We start from the raw sequence: 16,416 nt of genomic DNA, 5'->3' as shown, positions 1-16,416 counted from the left end.
TTATTTATAAACGTGCGTGCAGCTACAAATAATAATGTAGAAAATGGAATCAGCAAGTGGGTCAAACGAATTTATCATTTTGCCGCGTGGCGTCAAATTGCCGCCATCACATTTGGGCGTTGTCACGTTAGAACCCTTTCAATGTAAACAGTATAACAATGCGAGTTGAATGAGATTGAATGATTTAATTATGAGCATCAAGAATAAAGTGTGCAACAATGAATAAATTATATTTTGAACAATTTTTAAAGTTTCCGGGACCCTTATAGGATCATTTTGTGTTCTGTCTGTCTGTCAAGACCGTTTTTCTCAAGAACACGTAGAGGTATCAAACTGAAATTCATATCAAGTGCTCAAATCTACTGTCCCTTGGAGCTGTGAAAAAATCAAACTTCAAAGCCAACGCAATCAAAAGTTACAGCCGTTTATACTGCAAATTTTCGACACTCGCAATGGAATGAAAATCTACAGGGTACTTCCCGTGAACTCAGAATCTTAAAATTTAGTACGAAGCAACGTCTTATAGTACAGACAAAGGAAATTCTGCGAAAAGCATAAATTTTTAGTTACATAAAAATATTTTAATTAATTTTGCTTGTACGGAACCCGCGAGTCCAACTCGCATATTTGGCCGGTATTTTTAATACAAACCTGGATGATTTTATCTATTATTTTCATACATGGTGTCTAGTTTAGTTATACATTTAAAATTATAATATAAATGAATAAATAAAAGATTCACACTCAACAGCTCCCAAAGACCAAGGCTAATACATCCAATATAAATGTATGCAATGTGCGGGGATCAAACCCGCAACCACCAGCGCAACGGCTTTAAGGCGCTACCCTGACCAAATAACCTTGAGCATTCGTTCCCTCTTTGCCGCACCCCACCTCTACAATACTTCGTAAAACACTACTAGCGCCATTTGGTAAACAACTTACGAATATGCGTAAAAAATATAGATCTTGGAATCCGTAGACATGGCATTCATTAAATTTTTTTTTAATATATATATATATATATATATATATATATAATATGTTTTATTTAATATTAGTATAATATATAATATATTGCTGTGTACAATAAAAAGTAAATTAAATTTATTTTTTTGGTGCGTAAATAATTTTAGTAATGAATTCAGTCACTACACTTACGTTCATAATGAATACTTTCAACTTTTTAACCGACTTCCAAAAAAGGAGGAGGTTCTTAATTCGACTGTATTTTTTTTAATGTACGTTACATCAGAACTTTTGACCGGGTAGACCGATTCCGACAAATTTTATTTTAATCGAAAGGTGGTGTGTGCCAATTGGTCCCATTTAAATTTATTTGAGATCTAACAACTACTTTTCGAGTTATATCTAATATTGCGTTTTGACTTGACGCTTTTTTCGTCGACCTACGTTGTATTATACCGCATAACTTTCTACTGGATGTACCGCTTTTGATAATTCTTTTTTTGTTGGAAAGGGGATATCCCTAGTTTGGTACCGTGATAAGGAAACCAGGATCTGATGATGGGATCACAGAGAAATCGAGGGAAACTCTCGAAAATCCGTAATAACTTTTTACTGGGTGTACCGATTTTGATAATTTTTAATTTAATCGAAAGCTGATGTTTATCATGTGGTCACATATAAATTTTATCGAGATCTGATAACTACTTTTTGAGTGATCTTTCATAACGCGTAGTTGCTTGACTATTTTTTCGTCGATCTACGTTGTATTACTTGTCGATGTAATTGAAGTGGGTTTTTTTTTCGTTTGTGAGCAAACACAATTATATTCTAATACTAGCGACTCGTACCGGCGTCGCACGGGTGCAATGCTGATACTAAATATAAAATATATATAGATGAAAAGATACTAATATATAAAAAATATATTGTATTTCATTATTATGTATATATTATATATTAGTACATTATTATATTACCGTTGCGTAGGTTTAAAGATCTTAGCATACAGACTGCGGAAAGCGACTTTGTTTTATACTATGTAGTGAAGTATAAGTATTCATGATACTCGTTTGGTGTTGACTTTTTGGATTGAAGGCGAGATCTATAATAATAATAATAATAATAATATACTTTATTGCACATGTAAATAAAGAACAAAATTTACATAACAAGCAATTATGGTAACAAATTGTTCAACCAGGCGATCTTATTGCTAATAATTGTATTTGCTCGCAAACGAAAATTCAATTACATCAACAAGTAATACAACGTAGATCGACGACAAAATAGTCAAGTAACTAAGCGTTATCAAAAATTACTCAAAAAGTAGTTATCAGATCTCGATAAAATTTAAATATGATGATATCAAATGTCATGATAAACATCAGATTCGATTAAATAAAAAATTATCAAAATCGGTACACTCCGTAAAAAGTTATGCGGATTTTCGAGAGTTCCCCTTAATTTATCTGGGATCCCATCATCAAATCCTGGTTTCCTTATCATGGTACAAAACTAGGGATATCACCTTTCCAAAAAAAAAAGGATTATCAAAATCGGTACATCCAGTAAAAAGTTATAATACAACGTAGGTCAACGAAAAAAGCGTCAAGTAAAAAGCATTATTATCATCATTACAGCCTATACAGTCCACTGCTGGACATAGGCCTCCACAAGTTTATGCCAAAAATAACGTGAGCTCATGTGTTTTGCCCATAGTCACCACGCTGGGCAGGCGGGTTGGTGACCGCAGTACTGGCTTTGTCGCACCGAAGACGCTGCTGCCCGTCTTCAGGCTGTGTATTTCAAAGCCAGCAGTCGGATGGTTATCCCGCCATCGGTTGGCTTCTTAAGTTCCAAGGTGGTTGTGGAACCTTGTTATCCCTTAGTGCCGTAGTCACACAGCACACGCATTATTAGATATAACTCGAAAAGTAATTGTTAGATCTCAAATAAATTTAAATGAGACCAAATGACACACACCTCTTTTCGATTAAAATTTTTTTATCGAAATCGGTCCACCCAATCAAAAGTTCTGATATCCACATACATAAAAAAATACAGTCGAATTGAGAACCTCCTCCTTTTTTGGAAGTCGGTTAAAACAAAATACAGTTGAATTGAGAACCTCCTCCTTTTTTGGAAGTCAGTTAAAACAAAATACAGTCGAATTGAGAACCTCCTCCTTTTTTAGAAGTCGGTTAAAAAGCAATCTATCTTTATTATTCAGACAGTGTAAGTAGAGAAATAAAATAAAAACAAAGTAAATTTTATTATCATAGATAATCATCAAGATATCATAGATAAAAACTAATTAAAATAAACTTCAACAATAAATGCTAACAAGATGCTAATAAATTTATTATTGTTAATTGATATTGTGAATTGAGCGTGCGCTACCCGACACGGTGACAAACAACACAAGCTTCTCCCTCCAAACCTTGCGGCAGACTGAATTCCGATACCCTGTGCTTGAGTTACAGTAGTGAATACGCCCAGATTTTAGAAAAAAATCTATAAAAATTCAAATTTGGGTCTTTTGAAAAAAAAAATTCTTACGTATTGTTCAGTATTCAATTGTCTATCAATTGGTGTCGGTTGCAAAATAAAATAATGTTTACTTTACGAGGAGATGCATATTATCAATCACTATTTCTCATTTTTGTGGTATCGTTGTAAGGAGATTATTTAACATCTATTCCTTCAAAAAAAAAAAAAAAATCTACCATTGTATAATCAAAATTATGCAGAATTTAACTGTGTTTTTATTAGTTTGATTCTTTTTTCCATTAACAAGTAGATAGCTCCAAAAAAGTGCACAAAAAACGGCTAGCGCGGCATTTTGGTCGGGGAGGCGCCGGCTGAGACCGTGCCGCTAACGCGTGGTCAAAAAAATATAAATAAGTATAGGCTAAAATCGCTTCTTACTTATCCATATCTTTTCAATCTGTCATAACATTGTTGTTACATTTATAAAAAAAAGGTCAATTATTAAAAAGTGAACCTTATCATAAATGACTTTTCAAGGATGATTGAACAGAAAAAATTTATATAAATTACAAAGAAAAAGCATTAGTCACGCATGTTTATGCACGTCGACTAGTACTTAATAATATAAAAGATTTTTAAACTTTAGTATGATACTAAAGTAACTTGTAGAAGATTAAACTTATGGACGAATACGTGTCAGCCATTGAGTAATAAACACTTAATAAGACATAATAGTTGCGATCATTCGAGAACAAGCGCGTCTCTAAACTTATTCGAACAGATTTAACGAAAGTTTAGAAGAAAATATTTGCTTTGAAGTGAGACATAATATTTAAAGAGCAATATATAAATAATGACTCTAATAAGTTAGGCATCAATATGCCCAAAGTTTTTGAGGATGTTATATATAAACTAAAATTAATTGTCATGAACATACATAAGTATATAAAAAGCAAAAATAAGTAATTTAATTATAAAGGTTGCAAAAGCGATCATTCAAAAGCAGTGACTTCTACAAGAATACTTCACGTCCACGAACTACAAGGTACAACACAAATATAATATAGACAATTAGACATACTACACAAAGAGTCATACATAAAATATATTGCTTGTCATATATTGCTTGAAAATATTAATCGAATATGATTAGAGTTTACCAATTCGGAACGCGTTTGACAAATTTACATCTTTTAATAATAAAACGTTCAGTGTAACAATAGCTATAATTAAAGGAAATGGTGATTGTTATGAGATTGGAAAGGAAAGGGAATAGTAGGAAGTTCGAGCATCGTACAAGATTATAAATGCCGCGAATATAGCCCCTTTTTTTGCAAAATAAATACATCATCAATATCTGTAACATTACTCCACAGTAACAGACCGTAAGGCATAGCATGGCTATGGAAATAGCTTAAATATATTAATGCGAAAAATTACTGTGTGTACTACGTGTGTTTTGTGTATTCATAATATGTACACTATTGTACACACATTATACGGTTATATAATGATATTATAACTGTGTAATTATAGTGTTAAGGCAAAATATTTGTGTTCATACAAATAATTATATATTATGTACATCTACGAGTACACAAGCATTGGCACAGTGACATTAGTCAAAACGTGTTCAGGGTTGATTGTCAAAACGTCAAGTTTGATAATACAACTTTTTCTTCATAACAAACTTCGCACAAGTAAGTTCAAGTATTGTAAGTAAACAAAAATATTGTTCCGAATATATAGCGGATCTGTAGGTAATTATGTTAATGTCTCTTAATTTGAAAACAGTATACCGAAGACTCTATTAGCGTTATTTTTATGGAATTCAGATGTAATCAAGTCTGAGTGTTCCGCTAGCATTAGGCAATAGATTATTGGATAGAATTATTATTATGTATTTCAATATAAAAGTGTAATTTCTTTTATTGAAGATTTAGGTTGTGATAAAGGAACTTCTTAGCAGGTAACGATTTATGTATCATATTCGATTTTCTCATTCTTAATGCATTTGTAATTTAAACGTTATTTATTAGAAATGAAGTTGTTTTAAATATTGATCTTTGGTGTTTGATAAATAAAATAAACGCTTCCAACTCAACGGCCGTCAGTAAGATTTCTTTAGTGTTTCTCTAGTGTGTCAGGGGTCTGGAAACACACACAATACACAAGCACTAATGCCCAGACCGTGACAAACATCTATATGCCCAATACCCATACATGTACGGGGATCGAACCCGCGAACGCTAACGAAACATATAGTGCCGTGACCGCTGCTCTAATGCGTTTCAATAATATCTGTTTGATTGATTTTCTTATTCAATAACATCTTAAATGGTCTAAAAAAACAAGTTTAAATACTAAATTAGTCACGTCTTAATACTTATTTTTGTCACGTCTGTTTTAATCACTTATTGCTTTTTAATGATTTACGTTATATGTTAACCGTATACAAATTTATGGAAGAGTCTTATCTTATATTATCTATCAATATTGAGAAAAATGCAGTAAAAAAATAGAAAGTAGACATAATTTGTGTTTTTGAACTATGTTTTATTTGTTTTAATTGAAAATTATGACATTTGTGTACTTACATACTATGTAACGATGAAAAATGTGTATAAAAACGCTATTGATTAATTATAATATAATGTTATGCAATTTTAACACTGTTTAACTTAATATTCTTACTGTATCACCGGTATTCGGTCGCAATTAATGAAACAAATTTACCTTACAAAAATCGTAAACATACCAACGCCAAGGCTTCGTATAGAGGTATAATTAACCTAGTTTTTGATTTAGGATTTATAACACTAGTGTTAATTGTGGTTTTCCGCGCTACGAATGCAAATTCGCTAGGACATATTTTATTACAACGGCTATTATTTTTTTCAAGCCTTTGCATTTCATTAGCCTCACAATATGACTTACTCATACTCATAGATGACTTGAAGCGTTTATACGGATATGAGCTTTATTTAAATTTTACAGCTAATACTTTTGCGTGTCGTATTTATGACTTTATTACTACTTATTATGTAGCAGTACAAATATTAGTCGTTATAAACGTATTATCTAATTTAATTTTATTTAATTTTATCATTTCACAACTGTCAATACAAGCTGGGGTCTACTTTATCTTCTCCTTTGTTGTAGGTAACGTTTTCAAGTTATCGAAATTCTATACGAAATAATTAAAGTTTTAAAGACCGAAGACTTATGAATATCATCGTCAGAGTGGTTTCGATCAAATTAAAGTGCTCAACAATATTATAATAAAATAACGCAGTGTTGATAATAATTTACAACAGTTTAAAGTAAAGTAAGGAATACTTGCGATTACATAAAAATTAATGATGATTTTAAAATATTACTTTATCATATTAACATTTTACGGTAAAATTCAAATCTGTTGATTTAACTGACCTTCGATATTTAACGAGAAATACGTAACGTACGAAATTCCATTACAATTAGTTCAGTGTTTTTTGCATAAAATAGTAAAAAATATGCAACCATTCAACGTCACAAACTCGCATTACTAATAATACCAATAGGACTAGTACTAATTTTCTAGAACGAGAACCATTCATATGAAACACAATAGAAATACTAAATTTATAAAATAGTGTTTTTTTTATGTCACTAGGTTGGCAAACAAGCGTACGGCTCACCTGATGGTAAGCGATTACCGTAGCTTATAGACACCTCTAACACCAGAAGCATCGCAAGCGCGTTGCCGACCCAATCCCCAATCCCCCCAGGAGCTCTGGTCACCTTACTCACCAACAGGAATACAATACTGCTTGAAAAAGTATTATTTTGCTGTGATCTTCTGTAAGGTCGAGGTACTACCCCAGTCGGGCTTCTCCATATTTTGAGCAGGAAATTCCTGCTGTGCCCTACCTCAGTTAAAGTGTTTCATACAGTCATCAGTGTTTATACACTTACATATATAAAACTATAAACAAAAATACTAAGTAATTTACTAAAAACTAAACTTCGAAAAAAATGTTAAGGTTATAGGTTCACCTTTGTTATCTTACGATCTAACCGCTTAAACATTTGGGTCAACAACTTGAACTTTATATCTGGCTCCTATAGTACGAGTAACTAAAGGCGAGACAAAGATAGGGCTACCTTTAAGTTGAAGATAGTTATAATGTCAGGACGGGTTTTTGTTTTGTGATTTTGAGAAACATAATTATATCTATCTTTTATGTATTTGTGATTTGTGATTATTTATGTGTGGATATTTGTATATGTTTATGCGTATGAATTAATGAATCTATCATACACTATTTTTATTCATTCTTAAGAATATTGTACACTTCCTATCCGTCACTACTATATCATGTCCTGTGCCCAAAGGTTATCTGGAAGAAATCGCTCTTCAGCGATAAGATCGCCTTTGTAGATCTTTTTTTTTAGTTACTACTGTTTGCTTATATTTTTGTGTACAATAAAGAATATATTATTATTATTATTATTATCTATAAAAATACGCATTCAATATAGTTTTCAGATTCTGATTCATTTTGATAAAACTTTATCTATATTAGTTGTTGATAAACAATTTCAATCCAGATATATAAGCAATAGCCAATTAATATTATATTTGTATCTTTCTTTCATCAAATATATTTAATTATATAAAACCTAACTAATAGCACCAGAGCGTCGTTTAATAAGCGTTTAGTTAAAAAAATCTATAAACCTAATAACGAAGCTTATACGCCACGCTCCCAAATTTTAATTTACGCTGCAATATCCGGATTTTGCGCTATATATACTTGCTCCATTAAACCCAGTTTCGTGGAGATTATTAACCGACTTCCAAAAAATGTATGTTATTTCAGAACTTTTGACTGGGTGGACCGATTACGACAAAAATATTTTTAATCGAAAGGTGGTGTGTGTTATTTGGTTCCACTTAAATTTATTTGAGATCTAATAACAACTTTTCGAGTTATATCTAATAATGCGTTTTTACTTGACTATTTTTTTGTCGACCTACGTTGTATTATACCGCATAACTTTTTACAAAATGTACCGATTTTGATGATTTTTAATTTATTCGAAAGCTGATGTTTATCTTCGGGTCACATTTAAATTTTATCGAGATCTGATAACAACTTTTTGAGTAATCTTTGATAACGCGTATTTACTTGACTATATTTTCGTCTACCTACGTTGTATTACTTGTCGATGTAATTGAAGTCGTTTTTTTTTCGTTTGCGAGCAAATACAATTATCTTTAAATATCGTGTCGTCACTTAACTTAATCTTCAAACATTTGTAAAATGTTATTTCCTTATAAAATGTTTCATACAACAATCTCATAATTTGAACCAGGAATATAGCGTTGAATTAAATAGTATTCTCAATTTATGATTAAATTAATGTTTATTTTAAATATTTCGGTGAGATAGTATTTTATAATTAAAGTTTAGATTTACCAACCATTTTAAGCACTGTATGTTATGAGAGTGGCTTATAAATTAAGTTATTCTTGTTCAAAGAAGTCAACTACGTCATTGTTCGTTCGATTAATTAATTGCATTACGAACTACTTAAATTCAAACTTCAATCTTAGATGGATTTGTGTTAAAGCAATAGACGATTGCACTAATTTATATTGACTATAGACCAATCTAGATAGATATAGATCGTCTACACTTTGTACTTCGCAAGAAAATGCACAATGTCCGTACTCTGGTTATACAGAGTTTATATAATATGATTGCGTCTGTTACGTTATCCAGACGCAGTAGCAGTATCACATTTAACAATGAAGTTTTCCGTTTACTTTTTTTTCAGTCAAATTGTTTCAAAAGTTTTTTGGAGTCTTTTACACTTCTTATGTATAATTTTTATATTTAATGGTCTTGCGATATTACATAATTTTTCTTCATTTGCAACTTTCTCAGAATTATTTATGATGTATTTTTTTCTTATTTCAAATATGTATGTATTCAATAAATTTTATTGAATAATTAAGTTGTTTTTTCCAAAAATATTACATTTTACAATATTAGAAACAAAAAATGATAGAGATATTTTTGTGTACAATGTATCTTTTAGTTTCAGCCTGTAATATCCCACTACTGGGCATAGGCCTCTTTCCCCATGTAGGAGAAGGATCAGAGCTTAATCCACCACGCTGCTCCAATGCGGGTTGGCGGATATATTCCCTACTATGGTAACGATCGCTATCAGGTGTACATGATAACAACCGGGACCGACGGCTTAACGTGCTCTCCGAGGCACGGTGGGGAGACCCGCAAGGATACAACAACAAATACAAATATCCATCATGACCGGGAATCAAACGCGTAATCGGCGGTGTGTAAGTGCTCACACGGTGCACGCAAAACTACACCAGAGCGATGTTCAATAATGATGATTAAGCAGTTCTATTGTATACATACTCGAAAGTTTGTAACCAGATCGCACTCAAATTTCATATTTCACAGAATTCTGTAAAAATATCCTATCTTTTAGACATAAACTAAATCAAATGAATTTTTTGTCTTTCAGGGTGGAAAACGGTTTTCGTTATTATAGAATATTTTATAATAAGAAAGAAAAATTTATATAATCGCTTTATTTTAGTTTTGATTTAATAATGTAATTAACAATAGTACTTATTATTTCTTATAGTATAGCTTGTCAAAATATTTTGCACGTAAGTAGGTCTAAAGATAAAGATACGGGTATATGAATTATATTATACGGGTTTCATATATAAATAAATATTTATATTACACCCAGACTCGGGGTGGGAATCGAACCCACAACCATCGGAGCAGAAAGCGGAATCACTACGAACTGCACCAACAGGCTAGTCATAAGCATATTATAACATTTCTTATTTATTCTTCGCCCTTATCTGAATTTACTCAAAAGTGTTATAATGCGTTTAATAACGGTACAGCGTATTTGTATTGTAAAATGAAAGATTTATTTCATTCAAAAATATCAGAGACCATACAAAATATTAAACTAGTTAAAACTCGTAGCTGAACGAGATGTCCATAAAATATGAAGCTAATCTTTATAATATATTTTAAGGTTACGGTTTTTTTTTCGTTTGCTACCAAACACAATTATTGTTAAATACAGACCGTGTCACAAGAAAGGTAAAGGTATAAGATTAAATTAGAGTTTAAGTGGTGGGCTACTAAACTTGTACACATGAATAACTAAATTAAGGTCATATGATATATTAATCATTGAGATTCTATGATATAGAGGTATTCTCTTAAGGGGTTATGCGGTTGTAGTGTTATGATTAGTATACTTAAGTAAATGTATTTTGTTATTGAAATATTTATTTTAGTTTCATTTAACCTTTTCACTGCAAAAGTCGATGACGCGCCAGTTTTAGACAAAACCGTAATAGATAACTTTTAATGAGAAAATTATTAAAAATATTTAAAAACTGACTTACCCAAAATAGCTAACCCAGGTTATACTAAAATAACTTTAAATTATTGAAATTATATCAACATTGAATAATAATATTGAAATAACTTAAGATTTATTATTAATACAAAACGTTGAGGTGTAAAGTTATTTTAGGAAAGGTAAGAAAAAGAAAACACTTTTGTCCAATTAGCTTAACTGTTGTCAAAGATATCTGATTTTTAGGTTGTGGTTTATATGTAGATAAACTCATTTAAATAATTCATTTTGAAACGGTCTGTTAAATTAAATGGAAATTTAGGAAAGTTGGAAAAAAATATTTCAATTTGAATAGATTTAAATATTGTAATTGGACAATTTAATTGAAATTTAAGGCTGTAAGGCTATCTTGAAATTTTCGAAGAACCGATAAAAGTAAAGGAAAGTAATAAATTTGATGTAAAAAAATAGTTGCTATTTAACGAGAAAAAATTAGAATTTAATTTACCAAGCGATCCTGCATCCGGATGTACATGTTTTAGATTTTTTTATTAAAACCTGCAAAATGTTCGTTATTATAAAGCTAAGAATACTTGTGAATTATGAGTGCAGAGATAGCGGTGTAAAGGTAACACATTATTCACCAGTAGGAACACTTTTAGGGATTTATTTTTTCGATGATCCAACTTCATATATGAAATTACTCAAAACTAAGCGTTTTAAATATGGTTTAAAATTATCTTACTTTAAATTTTTTCCCTTTACGTATTTTAGCTGCAGCATTTTTAAATTAAATTTCTGTCCACCATCCATATATGTCCATTTATACCTCCACGCTTTCCTGAAAAAAAGGTCTTGACAGACAGACGGACAACAAAGTGATCATATGAGGGTTCCATTTTTTCCTTTTGAGGTACGGAACCCAAAAAAAAGTCTTTGAAATCACAAAAATAATAGAAAATCTTCATAAATTGAGGTAGAATTTTAAATTTTACAAAAGATCCTTTAAATACTGCAGTAGTGTATTCAAAAAACAATAATTTAGACGCCTATCGCATTATGCGAGCGCCAAAGTAACAATCCAAGAGAATGTTCTCGATTTGTATGGGTTTAGTGTCCGTTGCATCTTATTGGCTATCTCTTGGGACTGACCTAATTTGTCCTTATTCAAAAGTAGGCCACAATTGTGACATGTCGTTACTTTCCTTTGTTTTTCCGTAGACTTTTTAGCCATTGTATGAATGTAAATTAATACGTATAAAATTGTAATATTCCCGTCGCAAAACATTAAACTTGCGTGGTAACGTAACATATATTACTTTTTACGATTGCTTGTGTTTCCAAAAAAGTAAGTTACTACTTACTAACTACTTACTAAGTACAAAAGGCTTACATAGTAAAAAATGTTATATACGATAATATTATAAGGAGGAAGTCATTTGTATTTTTATATTTTTAAAGTTTATAATGTTTGGATCAAAAACTACTGGGTCAACTTAAGAATTGTTTCCAGGGGAAATAAATCCGAAGATCTAAAATTGTGTTACCGTTGTGTCGAAGTCACAAGAGTGGAGCCAGTAAGAAATACTTATGTATGTATTTAATATATAATAATGTATGACCATTACTTCAAAAACATTTAAAACATACCTCAAAATAAGTTCAGTAAATAAATCTGCTCATACAAGTTGTGACACATAGTAAGTAACCTACTAGAAAGTTAAAAACAACATTTCCAATTGAATGATCCGTTTGTAGGCCAAGCACCTATTAAAAACCGCAGTGTCAATCTTTCCTAAGAAAACACGAGTTTTGCTACAACATTGTTTGTATAACTGTTCTAGAAGATACGTTTACTTTATCGACCTTTACATATGTTTCAGTTTTATGAGAAAAATTTATAATCTTTTAGTAAAGTTTTCGCATTAATGAAATTTCATGTTAGTCCGTCTACCTTTAGTTTGTTTTTGTGTTTAGTTCACCTTTTGAAGGCTTTAGAGGTTACATCGCATTTTCCAGTAATCATGAATACCTCTCACTTCAGCCTACCTCTCATACATGTTTTAATATATTGCAGTAATAAATATATATATTATTAAATTATTTTTAGGTTTGTTAAAAAAGTGACGAAGCACAAAAATAAAATAAAATAAATAGTCTTACAAGTATGGCTATTGAAATTTTATGAATACATTACAGTTATTACATTACGAGTCTATTTTAATTAATGTTAACAGCTTGTAAACTCATTTTCCACGACTTCAACAGATGTTTTTATAATGGCTACATGTTGATGATTAATAAAATGCTGCTGAGCGTAGTCTAAATTATCACTGTCATAAATCAAGTGAAACCTCTTAGCCCTTGCTACTCCGACTCAGAAGCAAATGTAGTCGACATTTAAATAAATAATCGTGTTTGCTCACAAACGAAAAAAACCGACTTCAATTACATTGACGAGTAATACAACGTAGATCGACGAAAAAATAGTCAAGTAACTACGCGTTATCAAAGATTACTCAAAAATTAGTTATTACATCTCAATAAAATTTATCTGTGACCACATGACAAACATCAGCTTTCGATTAAATTAAAAATTATTAAAATCGATACACCCAGTAAAAAGTTGTTGCGGATTTTCAAGAGTTTTCCACGATTTCTCCAGGATCCCATCATCAGATCCTGGTTTCCTTATCATGGTACTAAACGGGATATCTCCTTTCCAACAAAAAAAGAATCATTATAATCGGTACATCCAGTAGAAAGTTATGCGGTATAATACAACGTAGGTCAACGAAAAAAGCGTCAAGTAAAAACGCATTATTAGATATAACTCGAAAAGTAGTTGTTAGATCTCAAATAAATTTAAATGGGACCAATTGACACACACCACCTTTCGATTAAAATAAAAATTGTCGAAATCGGTCCACACGGTCATAAGTTCTGATGTAACATACATAAAAAAAAAATACAGTCGAATTGAGAACCTCCTCCTTTTTTGGAAGTCGGTTAACAAAAAGTATTATTCGATCGTTTTTCATAAAACTTTGCAGGACCGCAACTCTGTAGTTTCGAACGTGTTCCAATAACTGATGGTTGACTTTTAGGCCAAGTTTTTCGTTGTAAGTAGTTAGTTTTCCTAGTAGACAATTAAAAATTATGTCTTGTTTTGGATATTATGATTTCATACACTCATTTGAACTTATCGAAAATTTTGTGATTAATCGACTTTTGATCTACTGCCGTCACATGATTGTAACGGCAGAATTTTGTCCCAGTTAGATTGCATGTATAAGAAAAAAAATACTTAGGTACTATATAAGAACAGCGTGCACATATACTGGATTATTTTAAAACTTTTCAAACATTCCTTGAGTATTTGAGAGCTTTGTTTGTTAACTTCAATAAAAATGTTATTTACAAAATCTTTTGCTCACTAAAAAGTATCGAATCGTTAACGTATATTGCAGTTCCAGTCATGAATAGCATAAGGATTGTATGCTACGTATAATATCATTTTACGGTCAACTCATAAAATGGCAAAGAATGATGCGATGCACCACGGATACCGCATCGATCCAAAAATGCAGTTCATGGGCACAATAGATGTTTCACTTGTTTTTGAACAAACTATTGTTTTATTTTGTTTATTGTACACACAAAACATCTTTTTCAATTTATTTAATGATGTTTTAACGAATTGGTTATTGGTCGGAATACGTGAAAAGTTAGTGAAAATATTGGATATGATAAAATCAAATATGTTTTTGATGTGATAACGTCTTATAAATCGATGAACACCAGCTGCACGCCCGAAAAAGTGTCACGTTCCGCCTGAGCCTAAGCTTGCAAGCGAGAGCACGAAACAAGCGATAGAGAGGCACGATCGGCCCAAGCGTTGGCTTGTGACACAGTTATTCTTCTCACTTGACATCAGAGCTAGCAGTTTGAAATAATTCAGTGATCATAATTGAATTCAAATCATAAAAGTATGCAATTTTTCATCAAGTATAGATTTAAATTAAAATTTTAATCAAAAATCTATCTTTAAATAATTTATGGAGCACTCACTGTTTATTAGTACAATTACAAATACTTATCTCTTTATTTAAAGAAAATATATATGTTTAGGTTCCTTTCCTATCTCGACAGTCGAAAGAGATACAGCCGTGATATATGTGTTTGGAACCCATGCGGTTTCTAACAGAAATGTGAATATATTTGTTTTTTATTACAAAAAAGATTTGCTATATTATCTTAAATTATTATTTTTTCTTTGTGGTATACTACTATAAAAAATTGCAATATTTTTTCTTTTATTTTACGAAACAAAAAATGTTATTATATAACATTCAATGTTTCAAATATTTCTCCATTTTATTTCAATAAAAATGAATTTTTGTATGTATTCAAATGGAAATTCAGATGAATTTATAATGTTGCGCAACGCATGATAAAATCGTTGATAAAAACTACTTACTTTTACTTTTATTCACTAATCTTTATAGGAGCGGTGTTGTGGACTAATTTACACTATTCGTATCCTATAAAATAAGAGAATTTTTATTATATTAGGATATTGACATTCCTTTTTATTTAACTTACATAGCACTACTGGCTCTTCTGTGCAGCAGTTGTAAGAGACTTCCATCTGCTGCAGAGGAGCAGAGGCTGTGGGAGCGCGCGCGCTGCCCTTCGCGCTCCCCTCTTTCACGCCATCGCGTCATCAGCGACTCCAGGCAAAGCATGGCGCCACCATCGCACACCATCCGATCGGCTTCGATAGAATCTCAGATTGCTTAGTCAAGGATTACCAATCCCTAACTTCTGACTGTCATTCGATTGCCAAACACTTTTTGTACTTTTTTTGACATCAGATTTCAGAAGAATCAGTATGGATGCCTAATACAATTTGTTGATATTTATTTTTATTTTATAAGTTATTTATAAGTTAAGATTTATGGTTAATATAGGAATAATATTTGCAACACAAGTTGTACTAGTATATTAAGATATTTGTTTTTTTCTGATCATCAAAACATGAAAATTTTCGATCAAAGCTATAAAAAACACCATTAGCAACTTAGGTATCACTTAAACATATATTTCACAACTAGGTTTGTAAATCACCGTGAAAAACAATCGTATTTGAAAACAGAACTAACTCATTACATCACATATGATCCTAAAATTCAACTACCAGTCAAACAAACTCTCAATACACGTCTTTACTTCCTGACGAAGAACCAAGAAAACAATATTAAAGAGAAATATAGTTTAGTAGAATTTTTATAGTTTGTTTCCCGCGTTTTCGAATTCGGCTGGATCGAGCCGAGATGTGACTCAGCCGACTGCTCCTTCGCGACTGAAAACTGCCGTATCGTCAGCGCTACAAACACCTAACCTTATGACACCCCTCAAGCTGCCCTTACTACACCGTATTATTCAGCGAGCATTTTTATGTCAATGTCAGGTTTCTTTGAACTCAGTATGATGGATGGAGCTTACTAAGCCTTGTTAGGAAACTACTATTGTGTTACATAT

General features: G+C 31.4%; 1 protein-coding gene across 1 annotated transcript in view; it reads right to left on the bottom strand.

Annotated features, from left to right (window-relative positions):
* LOC123662111 (GTPase-activating Rap/Ran-GAP domain-like protein 3) overlaps positions 1-15,641 on the bottom strand; it is a 95,202-nt gene extending 79,561 nt beyond the window's left edge. Inside the window, exon 1 of the mRNA XM_045596998.1 lies at positions 15,478-15,641. Within this exon, the coding sequence (XP_045452954.1) occupies positions 15,478-15,641 (164 nt within the window). The remainder of the gene's footprint in view (positions 1-15,477) is intronic.
* Positions 15,642-16,416: the final 775 nt, after the last annotated feature.

The sequence above is a fragment of the Melitaea cinxia genome, chromosome 2 (assembly GCF_905220565.1).
Source record: "Melitaea cinxia chromosome 2, ilMelCinx1.1, whole genome shotgun sequence".
In the NCBI taxonomy this organism is placed as follows: domain Eukaryota; kingdom Metazoa; phylum Arthropoda; class Insecta; order Lepidoptera; family Nymphalidae; genus Melitaea; species Melitaea cinxia.
This window is presented reverse-complemented; position numbering and strand designations above follow the sequence as displayed.